At 41.6% G+C, this 15,654-nt stretch overlaps 1 protein-coding gene across 1 annotated transcript; it reads left to right on the forward strand.

The window, feature by feature from the left end:
* The first annotated feature begins 210 nt into the window (after positions 1 to 210).
* LOC133649570 (tyrosinase-like) lies at positions 211 to 12,707 on the forward strand. The gene is made up of 5 exons (XM_062046168.1): positions 211 to 1,032; positions 1,108 to 1,324; positions 4,472 to 4,619; positions 4,686 to 4,867; positions 12,448 to 12,707. Exons 1-5 carry the CDS (start codon positions 211 to 213, stop codon positions 12,705 to 12,707), a joined length of 1,629 nt encoding a protein of 542 aa, XP_061902152.1.
* Positions 12,708 to 15,654: the final 2,947 nt, after the last annotated feature.

Below are 15,654 nucleotides of genomic sequence, written 5' to 3' on the forward strand. Positions count from 1 at the left end.
TATAGTTGCAAACTGCTGGTTGACGTGCTAACTAAAATGTATTTGCATGTATGCATTTGAGCTGGTATCGTTGCGATACCATGTGCATTAAGCCTCGCCCTGAGGTCAAGCGGCATGTGACCGGCTCAACAAAGAGGAGGGCTTCGGGGAGAACATAAGACTTAAGTCTTGACAAGTGAAAGCGTGGCAGTGTTTCTTGGAGGACTTGGGATGTGGCGGGTCGCGGTTGTTACTTTCACGCTCATTTGGGCGCCCTCCCTCCAACAGTTCCCTCGCCCTTGCGCCACCCGCCAAGCCCTGCTCGCCAAGGAGTGCTGCCCACCTTGGGAAGGGGACGGCTCGGCCTGCGGGGCCAGCACCGGCCGGGGCTTCTGCCAAGACGTGGCGGCATCGGACGCCCCGGACGGTCCCCGGTTTCCCTTCAGCGGCGTGGACGACCGGGAGAAGTGGCCGTCGGTCTTCTTTAACCGCACCTGCCGGTGCACGGGAGACTTCATGGGTTTCGACTGTCGAGACTGCAAGTTTGGCTACTTTGGCGAGAACTGCGAGCAGAGGAGGGAATCCCTCAGGAGGAACATATTCCACTTGTCCCGCCGCGAGAGACTCCGACTGGTGTCCTATCTGAACCTGGCCAAGACCACGGTCAGCAGCGACTACGTGGTGCCCACGGGGACCTACCGGGAGATGGACAGCGGCTCTAACCCCATGTTCGCCAACGTGTCCGTGTACGACGTCTTCGTGTGGATGCACTACTACGTGTCCCGCGACGCTCTGCTGGGCGGGCCGGGCAACGTGTGGACGGACGTGGACTTTGCCCACTGGGGGCCGGCGTTCCTGCCGTGGCATCGCGTTTACCTGCTGCATTGGGAGCGTGAGATTGGTAGGCTGGTCGGGGACGCCGGCTTCTCCATTCCCTACTGGGACTGGAGGGACACGCAGGAATGCGACGTGTGCACGGACGAGCTGATGGGGGGACAAAGCACGCGGGACCCCAGTTTGCTAAGTCCTGGTTCTGTCTTCTCGTCTTGGAGGGTAAGTGAAATAAAACGTCACCATTTTTTCCATTTGCACAACAAAAATGTGTACGTGTGCTTTTTGCGCCACCAGGTGCTGTGCTCCCAAGCGCAGGACTACAACAACCGGGGTGTCCTGTGCGACGCTCGGGCGGAGGGCCCGTTGCTGCGCAACCCGGGCAACCACGACCGCAATGTGGTGGAGCGGCTGCCCACCTCCGCCGACGTGGCGTTCACCCTCAGCTTGGCCAACTACGACACGGGCACCATGGACCGCACGGCCAACATGAGCTTCAGGAACACCATAGAAGGTCAGGGAACCTTTAATGAACTTACCGTATTTTTCCGACCATAAGGCGCACTTAACCCTTGCGTAATGTTCATATTGTTGTTACTCAGCCAGTGTTTGTGGGTCTGATGGATGTTTACTTTATCCCAATAAACATCTGTTTAGTATTTTAACACAAAAGTGTTTGATTGTGAGGCATTAAAAGCCACAAAATGCAACGGGTCCATCAGACCCACAAACGCTGGCTGAGTAACAACAACATGAACGTTGCACGGAAAATTTGTGTTTCTGCACTTGCCGTTCCCACACAAGGTTGCAACATTGTTTGTCAACACTGTCTGCTCTCATTTTCTCGCACATTTGACCCTCTGATGTTCTGTGTACCTACACTCTGTGCTCCTCCTGTCTAGGCCTGCTGTGTGTGTGTTTGTGTGGTACACAGAACATCAATTTACACACTTCTATTAGTGGACCCGGACATCTTATATGTAATAGAAATGTGTGTGTGGGGGGGAGGGGGCTGGGGAGGGGGGAGGGGGGCGGGGGGGGGGGTGTATGGTGTGTGGTCATTAAATATGTATTCTGATATATGTTCTTCACAGAAAATGAGCCAAAGTCAGCGAGTCTCAGTTTTAAAAATTAATTAATTGTATCATTTTTCTTTTAATAAAAAAATTAAAACGGGTCCCACAGACCCGAACACCACACGAGGGTTAAAATACTTTCATTTTCTCAAAACTCCACAGTGCGCCTTGTAACCCGGGGCGCCTAATGTACGGAATCATTTTGGTTGTGCTTACTGACCTCGAAGCTATTTTATTTGGTACATGGTGTAATGATAAGTGTGACCAGTAGATGGCAGTCACACATAAGAGATATGTGTGGACTGCAATATGACTCAAGTAAACACCCACATTTTACATGTTCCATTGAAAATATAGAACATTACAAACGGCGCTCAAAAATCAATCAAAATGTTTTTAGTACGACTTTGGTAAGCACCGCTTGATGGATTGTACTGTGCTTCAACATACGAGTATTACTATGGTGTGTGTATACGGTAAGACATTATCTGACGTTTTGTTTCGCAATATTATACAAAAGAAACTTTTCTTACCTTCTGGTACCTGCTGATCTGTATTTGGGATCTGCATAATTCCTGAAAATTTGCGCGAGTCCGCCTTTGTAGTCCGTGGCGACACCGTAGTCGATAAGCTTCTTCTTTTTATGTGACATTCATCCTCCGCTGTTGCCATTTCTAATGTAAAGTAGTGTAAAGCTCGTACGTATATCTGTCAGTAAACTCGCCATGAAAGCGCTAAAACATACCGGTATAGTGACTTTACATTATTCACCCAAGGAACTTTGGTTTTTAGAGACTTTGGTTTTTTCACGGGACACATTTCCGGAGTTGTTGTTGCACTAGTGCAGGGGTCGGCAACCCGCGGCTCCGGAGCCGCATGCGGCTCTTTGACCACTCTGATGCGGCTCAGCTGCATACTTGCCGACCCTCCAGGTTTTCCAACGACCCCCCCGATTTTCCCAGCAGACTGCCTCTCCTAGAAATCTCCCAGGGTAAATATTATCCTATTTTCACTCTAATTACTTAATCAAGGGCGTGCCCTAATGGCACTGCATTAATTGTCCTCTATAGCATTTACAAACAGCGTGCCAGCCCGGCCACATGTTATATGTTGCTTTTACTTGCACACGTAGACGACAGCAAGGCGTACTTGTTCAACAGCCACACAGCTTACACTGACGGTGGCCGTATAAGTTAAAGTTAAAAAGTTAACTTTAACACTGTTACGTTACAAATATGTGCCACACTGTGAACCCACACCAAAAAAGAATGACAAAAACATTTCTGGAGAACATCCGCACCGTAACACAACACAACAAATACCCAGAATCCCTTGCAGCCCTAACTCTTCCGGTCTACATTATACACCCCCGCTACCACCAAAACCCCCCACACATCCGTTATTGATTGAAGTAAAGTCTGAATGTCATTAAAACAGTTAGCTCCATCTTTTGACACTTCTTCCACTCCCGTCCTTGCACGCTACACCGCTACAACAAAGATGACGGGGAGAAGACGCTGCCGAAGGTGAGCCACGTAAATAAGGCCGCCCACAAAACGGCGCATCCTGAAGCGACTGTCAGAAAGCGACTTGAAGATGATGTGTAAAACATCATCTATGCAACATTTTGACCAAAGCACCACCATTACATGTTATGTAGACCACAAGGAAGTCTTTTACATTTAGAAAAAATAATAATAATATGGCCCAGCACCCCCCCGCGACCCCAAAAGGGACAAGCGGTAGAAAATGGATGGATGGCTGGATGACCCCTTTTGTTCTGCCTTGTTTGTTGAATTTATTAATAATATATGTAAAAACAGTGTTTAAGTTCACTTTGGAATTCAACAGTGAGGTGCACTTCCTCCTTTAGACAGCAGGAGGCAGCATTGCCTAGTTTACAGTAATGTCCATGATAGCAGGGCACAACAAGGAGTTCCTTTCAAGTAGACTTTAAGCTAGTTCAGTGACGATCGCAAACGTTTTCATCTGCTTGAATCTCATGCCAAACAAAGTATCATCGGTATGTATTGTTGAGTAGTATGCTAATATTTGATTGAGTTGTATTATTTGTTGGTTGTGATGTAATTTGGGACGTTTTATGGCCAAAAGTCAGTCATGCTAATTTTCGGAATTCATACAGTGAAGTGAATGTTAGCATAGTAAGCTAGTTTGCTATAAAGCACTTATATTACATATTTTGTGGCATTTATTTGTCCATTTAAGTTCAATACACAGCATAATGCACGTTTTATCGTAATGGGATTGTGTGTGTGTAATAAGGCTGTGTGTGCATGTCTGTAATGTAAGCAACCTTTCTGCTTGTATGCTTTCAGTTTTACCCTTTTTAGGGTCAATAAACCTGTGGACAAGAAGACGTTTTTCAGAGTGTTTGATCAAGAAAAGGTGTTAGGGTAAAGCCAAGATATTTCTACATATCGAGGGCGGCACACCTTTAATGCGCCGATGCGCCTTCTGTATGAAAATGAACCTGACTAGACCCGATCATCGGCAGTGCGCCCTATGGTCTGGAAAATACAGTTATAGGACACTCTTAAAGTCCCAGCATGTGGGTCATCTTGCAGGATTCGGGGACCCCCAGACAGGAATGGGCAGCAGCACTCGCATGGGCATGCATGCCGCCCTCCATGTCTTCATGAACGGCTCCATGTCCTCAGTGCAGGGTTCTGCCAACGACCCCGTATTCCTCCTACACCACTCCTTTGTGGACAGGTGAGGCACGCAGACGCCGCCGCAACGCCGCACGACACTAATGTGGTTGTCTTCCGCCCGTGTAAGCCTCTATGAAGAATGGCTGAGGAGGCACAGGCCCGACCCGTCGCAGTATCCTTCTTCTAATGCCCCCATTGGGCACAACAGCGAGTACTACATGGTTCCCTTCCTGCCCCTGCACAGAAACAGAGAATACTTCACTTCCAGCAAAGATCTGGGATACGAGTACTCCCGCCTGCTGGACGCCAGTAAGTTGTCTTTGTCGTCTTCACGGTTTGTTAGACTCTGACCTGTGTTTGATGCTACGTTCAGGGCAAATTTACTTTGTCTGTTATTAATGTGTCTGTTACTACATTATATATATACTTGCAGTGTGTATATTGTACATATTACATATTGTTATGAAGGTGTCTGTTACTACATTATATATATACTTGCAGTGTGTATATTGTACATATTACATATTGTTATGAAGGTGTCTGTTACTACATTATATATATACTTGCAGTGTGAATATTGTACATATTACATATTGTTATGAAGGTGTCTGTTACTACATTATATATATACTTGCAGTGTGTATATTGTACATATTACATATTGTTATGAAGGTGTCTGTTACTACATTATATATACTGTATACTTGCAGTGTGTATATAAAATGTTTGATTGAGGGCTTTGAAAGCTATAAAGGTGACGATTAATTATATATCCATTATATTAATATAATATTTACACCTATATACATATATGTATGTACATATATACATATATACATATATATATATATATATGTATATATATATATATATATATATATATATATATATATATATACATATATATATGATATATATATACATTGATATATATATATATATATATATATATATATATATATATATATATATATATATATATATATATATATATATATATATATATATATATATATATATAATAATAATAATAATAATAATACGTGGGATTTATATAGCGCTTTTCTAAGTACCCAAAGTCGCTTTACATGTTAAAAACCCATCATTCATTCACACCTGGTGGTGGTAAGCTACTTTTGTAGCCACAGCTGCCCTGGGGTAGACTGACGGTATATATATATAATATATATATATATATATATATATATATATATATATATATATATATATATATATATACACACAGACACGTTTGGTCAGAAAAAAACTTTGCTCGCTGGCAAATTTCACTCCACAATTTTACATAAAACTGGTGCCAAGTTTTGAGCAAATAAATGACGTGCATTCAAGTCAAACGTTTTTTTTTTTTTAAATGCTCCTGTGTGACATTGCGACAGTAAAACCGCTTTTGTGTCCAAATATTGGGGTCTTTTTTTTTAAGTTTATTAACTTGCCTCAAACAATTGTGCTGCAATTTATTTTTGTCTATTATAGTTTTTATGTTAGTAAATATTACAGTTCATGTTATTAACATCGTATATTTCATAACCAGCTTCCCCACCCGGTCAAGATCTCCCCAAACTTGTCTGAAACATTTGTGCTGCACTTTTTTCGGCTAACTATTCCAGTTTTTATGTTAGTGACATTTTAATTGTCACAAGGTGGGGGGCTGTTTATAATTAAAGGCCTACTGAAAGCCACTACTAGCGACCACGCAGTCTGATAGTTTATATATCAATCGTGAAATCTTACCATTGCAACACATGCCAATACGGCCGGGTTAGATTAGCAAACTGCAATTTTAAATTTCCCGCAAAATATCCTGCTGAAAACGTCTCGGTATGATGACGTTTGCGCGTGACGTCACGGATTGTAGCGGACATTTTGGGACAGCATTGTGGCCCGCTATTAAGTCGTCTGTTTTCATCGCAAAATTCCACAGTATTCTGGACATCTGTGTTGGTGAATCTTTGGCAATTTGTTTAATGAACAATGGAGATAGCAAAGAAGAAAGCTGTAGGTGGGAAGCGGTGTATTAGCGGCCGGCTGCAGCAACACAAACACGTAGCCAGTGTTTCATTGTTTACATTCCCGAACGATGACAGTCAAGCTTTACCATTGGCCTGGGACAACAGAGACTCTTACAAGGAGGTCTTTGAGTTGGATACGCGGTACCGTGAGTACGCAGCTGCGGCTTCCAAACATTTGATCGCTTGCCCGTACGCCAGGCATGTGATTTGACCACAATGAAAAAGACTGAAAAAATTTCCGGGGGTCTGGGGGACGAAGGCCCCCAGCCAGGTCCTGGTTTTTCACCAATTTAACATGCTAAAATTAACAAAGACAGCACCATTTGAAGAAAATATTTTAGTGTTTAAAGACATGAAAACATCATTAATAGAACATACATAACCCAATGATCCTAATGAATCACTGTGTATGGTTCAGTCCCAACAGTATTTAGTCACTAATATTTACATCTTCTGTTCATTTCACATCCACAGGTGTCACATTGATCAGTGTTATTATCTACAGTTTATTTACAGCATTACCACATTACTTCAGTTCATGTAATGCAGGGGTCACCAACGCGGTGCCCGCGGGCACCAGGTAGCCCGTAAGGACCAGATGAGTAGCCCGCTGGCCTGTTCTAAAAATAGCTCAAATAGCAGCACTTACCAGTGAGCTGCCTCTATTTTTTAAATTGCATTTATTTACTAGCAAGCTGGTCTCGCATTTTTAATTCTGAGAGACAAAACTCAAATAGAATTTGAAAATCTAAGAAAATATTTGAAAGACTTGGTCTTCACTTGTTTAAATAAATTCATTAATTTTTTTACTTTGCTTCTTATAACTTTCAGAAAGACAATTTTAGAGAAAAAATACAACCTTAAAAATGATTTTAGGATTTTTAAACACATATACCTTTTTACCTTTTAAATTCCTTCCTCTTCTTTCCTGACAATTTAAATCAATGTTCAAGTATTTTATTTATTTTTTATTGTAAAGAATAATAAATACATTTTAATTTAATTCTTCATTTTAGCTTCCGTTTTTTCGACGAAGAATATTTGTGAAATATTTCTTCAAACTTATTATGATTAAAATTCAAAAAAATTATTCTGGCAAATCTAGAAAATCTGTAGAATCAAATTTAAATCTTATTTCAAAGTCTTTTGAATTTCTTTTAAAATTTTTGTTCTGGAAAATCTAGAAGAAATAATGATTTGTCTTTGTTAGAAATATAGCTTGGTCCAATTTGTTATATATTCTAACAAAGTGCGGATTGGATTTTAACCTATTTATAACATGTCATCAAAATTCTAAAATTAATCCTAATCAGGAAAAATTACTAATGGTGTTCCATAAATTATTTTTTTAATGTTTTCAAAAATATTCAAATTAGCTAGTTTTTCTCTTTTTTTTTCAGTTGAATTTTGAATTTTAAAGAGTCGAAATTGAAGATAAACTATGTTTCAAAATGTATTTACATTTTTTTCGTGTTTTCTCTTCTTTTAAACCGTTCAATTAAGTGTAAATATCATTAATTATAAATAATAACATATAGTTAAAAGGTAAATTGAGCAAATTGGCTATTTCTGGCAATTTATTGAAGTGTGTATCAAACTGGTAGCCCTTCGCATTAATCACTACCCAACAAGTAGCTCTTGCTTTCAAAAAGGTTGGTGACCCCTGATGTAATGTAATGTAAACATTTCATTCTTTTCGCCAAAATAGGATATACATTTATGAAAATAATTAAACATGTTTAGTATTGTTTACTCATATTTGAAAATAGGAAATAATAATAATGTGAGGACATATTGCATGAAACAAGTGTGAAAATATTTACCTTCAAGATTGTTACACCACTGACAATAGTTTCAACAGACTACATAAGAACTTAATATTACAAAATAGTATTATATGCACATTCATTTCAAATAAATTGTTAACTGGAATCAATAATGCGACTCTTTGAATTTCTGTAATTTCATCATATATTTTCACGTGGCTTTTTATTTTTTAGAAAAACCCATTTATATTTCGCAAAGCAATAATTGGTTAATATTTAAAACAAACATGCGTATTTCGCAAGCAAATGTTTTTTTTAGCTTACCTTATTATTAACAACCCTGTCTGCAATTGAAGTGGGCGGATCTTTCCTCTCCATGTCTACGGCAGTTTAAACAAAAGATGAAGTCCGTAAGGTTTGCTCACTTTCGGTTGACATCCAAAAGTACCAGCGAGTGAAAAGTTCGTATTCCTTGCTTCAAGTTGTTTCATATGTTTTTGGCATTTCGCATGTACTTCCAAAGCCTCTAAACCTCGTGATCCATAGCCAATATTATCATGACACCGCGTGCACAAAACCTTTCCGGGACGATCGATTTTCCGAATAAAATCACCGAACAAAGTCGTAACTTCCTTCTTCCCAACAGTATCAGTGATTTCCCTTTCCATCCAGTCCCATCGGAACTTATTTTTGACATGTTTATCAATTTCTTTTACTCGTAAAGCGTCCTTTCTCTCGAGAACCGACATCCTTTACATATGGAAAATGGCCGTAATAACCATTATGAATGATGACGTTATTAACGTCATCATTCATAACAGATGTCCTGATTGGTCACAAGGAACATATCGACCAATCAACTACGGCGTAATATAAACTACGTCTCGAGTCTTGATTTAGGGTCGAAAAAAAAAACGGAGAAACGGGAGATCATTTTTTTTCTTTTCCCGAGATTAAAAAAGACGGAATTCCGACTATAGACGGAAAAATCACATGCCTGGTACGTGCGTGCCGCTATGTGCATGTCACGTACGTAACTTTGGGGAAATATATGTGCTGTATGAACTTTACGGAGGTGAACGGTACTTTGGGCTGTGGGATTGAGTGTGTTGTGCGGGGGTTTGATTTGTATTGGCGGGTTATATGGACGGGAGGGGGGAGGTGTTTGTTATGCGGGATTAATTTGTGGCATATTAAATATAAGCCTGGTTGTGTTGTGGCTAATAGAGTATACACCGTAATTTCCGGACTATAAGCCGCTACTTTTCCCCCTCGTTCTGGTCCCTGCGGCTTATACAAGGGTGCGGCTTATACAAGGGTGCAGCTTATTTACGGCCTGTTCTTCTCCGACGCCGACGAAGAGGATTTCGGTGGTTTTAGTACGCAGGAGGAAGACGATGACACAATGATTAAAGACTGACAAACGGAAGTTATGGTACCCCGTAGAATCCTATATGACATGACGAATGCTGTTCGCCATGTCAAAGATGTGAAAGTTTGATTGAATGATTGAAAGATTTATTGTTAATAAATGGGACGCTTTGCGTTCCCAAACAGTCATCTCTGTCCCGACAATCCCCTCCGTGGTAGCAGGAACCCCTATATACTACGCTAATTACACATCAAAACCCTGCGGCTTATAGTCGGGTGCGGCTTACATATGGAGCAATCTGTATTTTCCCCTAAATTTAGCTGGTGCGGCTTATAGTCAGGTGCGGCTTATAGTCCGGAAATTACGGTATATGTCTTGTGTTTATTTACTGTTTTAGTCATTCCCAGCTGAATATCAGGTCCCACCCGCCTCTCACAGCATCTTCCCTATCTGAATCGCTTCCACTGCACTCTCACTTTCCTCATCCACGAATCTTTCACCCTCGCTCAAATTAATGGGGGAATCGTCGCTTTCTCGGTCCGAATCGCTCTCCCATGATGTGGCCATGATTGTAAACAATGTGCAGATGTGAGGAGCTCCACAACCGGTGACGTCACGCTACTTCCTGTACAGGCAAGGCTTTTTTTTATCAGCGACCAAAAGTTGCGAACTTTATCGTCGTCGTTCTCTAGTAAATCCTTTCAGCAAAAATATGGCAATATCGCGAAATGATCAAGTATGACACATAGAATGGATCTGCTATCCCCGTTTAAATGAGAAAATCTCATTTCAGTAGGCCTTTAAAAACACTTTAAAGGCCTACTGAAAGCCACTACTACCGACCACGCAGTCTGATAGTTTATATATCAATGATGAAATCTTAACATTATAACACATGCCAATACGGCCGGGTTAACTTATAAAGTGACATTTTAAATTTGCCGCTAAACTTCCGGTTCGAAACGCCTCTGAGGATGACGTATGCGCGTGACGTAGCCCGGGGAACACGGGTATGCCTTCCCCATTGAATACAGTACAAAAAAGCTCTGTTTTCATTTTATAATTCCACAGTATTCTGGACATCTGTGTTCGTGAATCTGTTGCAATTATGTTCATTGCATTATGGAGAAAGAAGCTGAGCAAGCAAAGAAGAAAGTTGTCGGTGCGAAACGGACGTATTTTTCGAACAAAGTCAGCAACAACAGTACACAGCCGGCGCTTCTTTGTTTACATTCCCGAAAGATGCAGTCAAGATGGAAGAACTCGGATAACAGAGACTCTAACCAGGAGGACTTTTGACTTCGATACACAGACGCCTGTAGAGAACTGGGACAACACAGACTCTTACCAGGATTACTTTGATTTGGATGACAAAGACGCAGACGTGCTACCGTGAGTATGCAGCTTTGGCTTCTAAACATTTGATCGCTTGACCGTATGTGCGCAACTTTTTTTTTGCGTCTGTACGTAACTTTTTTTTAAATATATAAGCTTTATGAACCTTGGGTTAGGTGAACGGTCTTTTGGGCTGAGTGATTGTGTGTGTTGATCAGGTGTTTGAATTGTATTGGCGTGTTCTATGGAGCTAGGAGTTAGCATAACAAAGACATAGGTGTTTTTATGCAGGATTAATTTGTGTCATATTAAATATAAGCCTGGTTGTGTTGTGGCTAATAGAGTAAATATATGTCTTGTGTTTATTTACTGTTTTAGTCATTCCCAGCTGAATATCAGGTACCGTGAGTATGCAGCCTTGGCTGCTAAACATTTGATAGCTTGACCGTATGTGCGCGTCACGTACGTAACTTTTTAAAAATATATAAGCTTTATGAACATTGGGTTAGGTGAACTGTCTTTTGGGCTGTGTTGATCAGGTGTTTGAATTGTATTGGCATGTTCTATGGAGCTAGGAGCTAGCAGAGGAGCTAGGAGCTAGCATAACAAACACGCAGGTGTTATTATGCAGGATTAATTTGTGGCATATTAAATATAAGCCTGGTTGTGTTGTGGCTAATAGAGTATATATATGTCTTGTGTTTATTTACTGTTGTAGTCATTCCCAGCTGAATATCAGGTCACCCCCGGCTCTCACAGCATCTTCCCTATCTGAATAGCTTCAACTCCCCACTAGTCCTTCACTTGCACTTTACTCATCCACAAATCTTTCATCCTCGCTCAAATTAATGGGGAAATTGTCGCTTTCTCGGTCCGAATCTCCCTCACTTCATGCGGCCATCGTTGTAAACAATAGGGAACTTTGCGTATATGTTCAACTGACTACGTCACGCTACTTCCGGTAGGGGCAAGCCTTTTTTTATCAGATACCAAAAGTTGCGATCTTTATCGTCGTTGTTCTATACTAAATCCTTTCAGCAAAAATATGGCAATATCGCGAAATGATCAAGTATGACACATAGAATAGATCTGCTATCCCCGTTTAAATAAAAAAAATTCATTTCAGTAGGGCTTTAATAACATAAACACTGGTTAAACAGAACAAGTTTGTAGCACAAACGATTGGGACAAGTTTGGGGAGGTTTTGACATTTTCTAGTCAGAAAATGTATTTTAGAATAACATAAAAACTTTAAGGTCACAAAGGAATGTCAGTGTTAATATTTGCAATGATAAGGTGATCAAAATAATTACCTTGAAGCAGACTATTTATTACGACTCACATCCCACCCCTGATTAGAAATGTTTTCGCCTACGCCCTCTGCAGCCCAGCGTCTGTCCGAGGCCGTGCATCCCTACCTGGAGGAGCTGCAGGACGCGTGGCCCTGGATGCTGCTGGCCAGCCTCTGCGGAGGATGCGTGGCGGCGGCGGTGGCCGTGGCGGCACCAAAGGTCAAGCGGCAAGCTCTGGGGTCATTTAGAGAGTGGCGGTGGGGAAGGTTCTTCGCCTTCTCTGAGAGGGAGCCGCTTATTAGGGGGAACAGTCTGGAAGAAAGAGAAGTCAGCGGTTACCAGGCGGCCATATGAGGACTTTAAAACTGTCACATTTTATATTGAAAAATGGTTAGAGTGCAAAAGATGCCGGACATGGTGGGATGAACATGTTTTTAAGGATTTCAGTCAATAAAACATCCTCACATTCACAGACCCCTTGAGGGACTCTTTCCCCCCCCCCCGCCGGAGTCCACTCCAGTGTTTTCATTCCTTTTTGTGTGCGTGTGAAAGTCCCCGCAAGTCACATGACCACGACTGCAGTTAGACCATGGGTGGGCAATTAATTTTTACCGGGGGCCGCATGAGCAACCCGAGCACCGCTGGAGGGCCACACCGACAATATTTCAATTAAATTTTGCTCAAACTATTTTTGATATACCGTAAGATAAATAATAATAATAATAATTTCATTCAACCTAACTTAACTTTATACAAAAGCAGATTGCTTTTGATGGTTTTATGTTTAACACTGTTTTACACAACACTTCCTGATGTATAATACAATGCAAAAATGTCAACTTCTGTCACTTTATCCTGCATCCTCTTTAAAAGTCCAAAATTTTTCCCCGTCAGATTTGGACAACCATCTGTTGTCACACCTGCCAGCTTGTCCCATTTCAGTCCTAACATGTCCAAACACGCATTTACCTATGTGAACAAGTCATTACCTGTGGTTGTCTCTTTAACTGACTGCATGGCTGCCAGCTACTCCGTGATTTGAAAGTCTGCAGTTATCCAACGTAAGAAGATGAGCAGCTGGGCGGTGTCACGTACATCGCAGCTCTCATCCAAAGCCAGTGAAAAACAGTCAAAGTCGGCCGTTCTGTTCTTCAGCTGAAGCTCCAAATTTCCAGCGATGGTTCCAACCCGCCTCGTTACAGTGCGTCGGGAGAGTGACACGTTCTCAAATGCGCCCCTCTTCTCCGGGCATGTCAGCGCAACAGAGTCCAATAAGCACTCCCTAATAAAACGCCTTACTTTTTCTGGCGATTTTGTGAGAAATGACGAAACTTGTCCTGACGGCTGCATCTCTGGGGGTGTGAAATTTGGCAAAAAGTCCTTGTTGGGTTTGCAGTTTTACCATCAACGCTCAGCCTCCCTTGCGCGCGCGTCATCAGACAGATTCCGGTATTTTTCCTCGTGCTTCGTCGTGTAGTGGCGATTCAAATTATAATCTTTAAACACAGCAACCTGTGTATCACAAATTAAGCACACGGCTTTACCTTTCATCTCTGTAAAGAAATACTTAGCAGTCCATGTCTTGTTGAAAACACGCCATTCCTCATCAACTTTTCTTTTTTTAGCGTGAGCTGACATCTCGGTGGTAACCGGGCATCACTTGTCGCTGTGCACCTTCACTCACAGGTTACACACGGACATACGCCCATAAATAACACTTTTCAAAATAAAAGCAGCACAATTGTATTGCACGCACGACAGACGCAGAATGCCCAGGTCTGAGTTCGACTATTTAGAAGCGTGCAAACTGCTGTAAAAGTGTTGCCAGAATTGCTCAATAGAAAGGAAACTAACTAAAAATTGGAGCATTCACACAACGACGTCAATAAGCCATTTTAGGTGAACAAGACAAATATGGTTGATAACTTCATCAATCAATAGACTAATGTCAAACTCCTTGTCATTAAGGGCCACATCGCAGGGCATCTGTATTATTGTGTGAATGTCCACAGAGACACACAATAATACAACCCTGTGAAACATTGACACATGTAAGATTCCACAGCAAAACACCATCTATTTATTATTATTAATCGGCGGCAAAACAGTGGCGCGCCCCACAGCCCAGAGTGTTCATCCGATCGGAACCCTTCAAGTATCAAAACGTTCACCCTATCAAATGTTCTTGTAATCAGCCCACATTTTCGGTATGTTAGATGGAATCTTTACCTGACGTGTTTCGACTGTCATCTGCAGTCTTCTTCAAAAGGATCACCTGACCACGGTGACGTGTTGCCTTTCAGCTGTTCTTATAGACTTAGACTTCCTTTTTATTGTCATTAAAATTTGAACTTTACAGTAGAGATGAGAACGAAATGTTGTTGCATTAGCTCGTTGTAGTGAAGGATAAAAGAGCAACAAGGTGCAGATTGTGGGAAGCAGATCAGAATCATATCCATATTTAAGTGTTACTTCTTTCTAAACTCCTATAGTCATATAAAGAATAGCTAGTATTCTTCCTTCTTTTGAGTCTCATAGTAAGGTGTCGGCCTTCTAGATTGGAATGTGTCAGAGTAGCGATAACTCGGAGTAGTCTAAACAAAGGGCGTGGGGGCGAGGGACAGAGGGAAGATCACGGGACTTCCGGGGGTTTGAGGGGAGACCGATCTGGACCGGGCTGGGGAACGCTGGTGTGCTAGATTGGTCTCACGTTTGTCCTCTAAGCTTGGAGAATAAACCACAAAATACCAACTGCTGCCTGTTGATTGAATATAAACATCAGCTTATTGCCATAAAAAGAATCTGGGAGAGACTAGCAATTTGAATTCCCCATTGGAGGAATGCTGGTCAACGCAACAAGATATACTGTATATAAATAGATTAATGTACGATAAATACATTATACTTTTGCATATGCATCCATCTTTATGGATGTGTGTTATATTGTCTTTATATTCCAGCTAGTTAATCCGTTTTGGGGGGGAATTGTGGGGATTATTATAATACGTTCAAGAGTCTGATGGCCTGTGGGAAGAAGCTGTTACAGAACCTGGAGGTTCTGCTACGGATGTTGCAGATCCTCTTTCTAGAGTCCAGCAGTGAAAACAGTCCTTGGTGGGGGTGGGAGGAGTCTCTGCAGATTTCCTGAGCCCTGGTCAGGCAGCGGCTTTTTGCAATATAGGCGTGGCCAACCAGGCAGACCTGTCAAGTCTACCTGGTTGTCTTGTTCTATTTTGTCTTTTGGATGTACGAGTAACTGTCTTGTTTTTTGTGTGATGTTTAACTGTTGTGTTTCTTCATG

This window comes from Entelurus aequoreus, linkage group LG05 (genome assembly GCF_033978785.1).
Source record: "Entelurus aequoreus isolate RoL-2023_Sb linkage group LG05, RoL_Eaeq_v1.1, whole genome shotgun sequence".
Lineage (NCBI taxonomy): Eukaryota > Metazoa > Chordata > Actinopteri > Syngnathiformes > Syngnathidae > Entelurus > Entelurus aequoreus.

Coding starts and splice junctions, on each gene's coding strand:
- LOC133649570 (XM_062046168.1), top strand. CDS start 211: ATGTGGCGGGTCGCGGTTGTTACTTTCACGCTCATTTGGGCGCCCTCC. Junction 4,620..4,685: donor CACCACTCCTTTGTGGACAG/GTGAGGCACGCA, acceptor CGCCCGTGTAAG/CCTCTATGAAGAATGGCTGA. Junction 4,868..12,447: donor CTCCCGCCTGCTGGACGCCA/GTAAGTTGTCTT, acceptor CGCCCTCTGCAG/CCCAGCGTCTGTCCGAGGCC.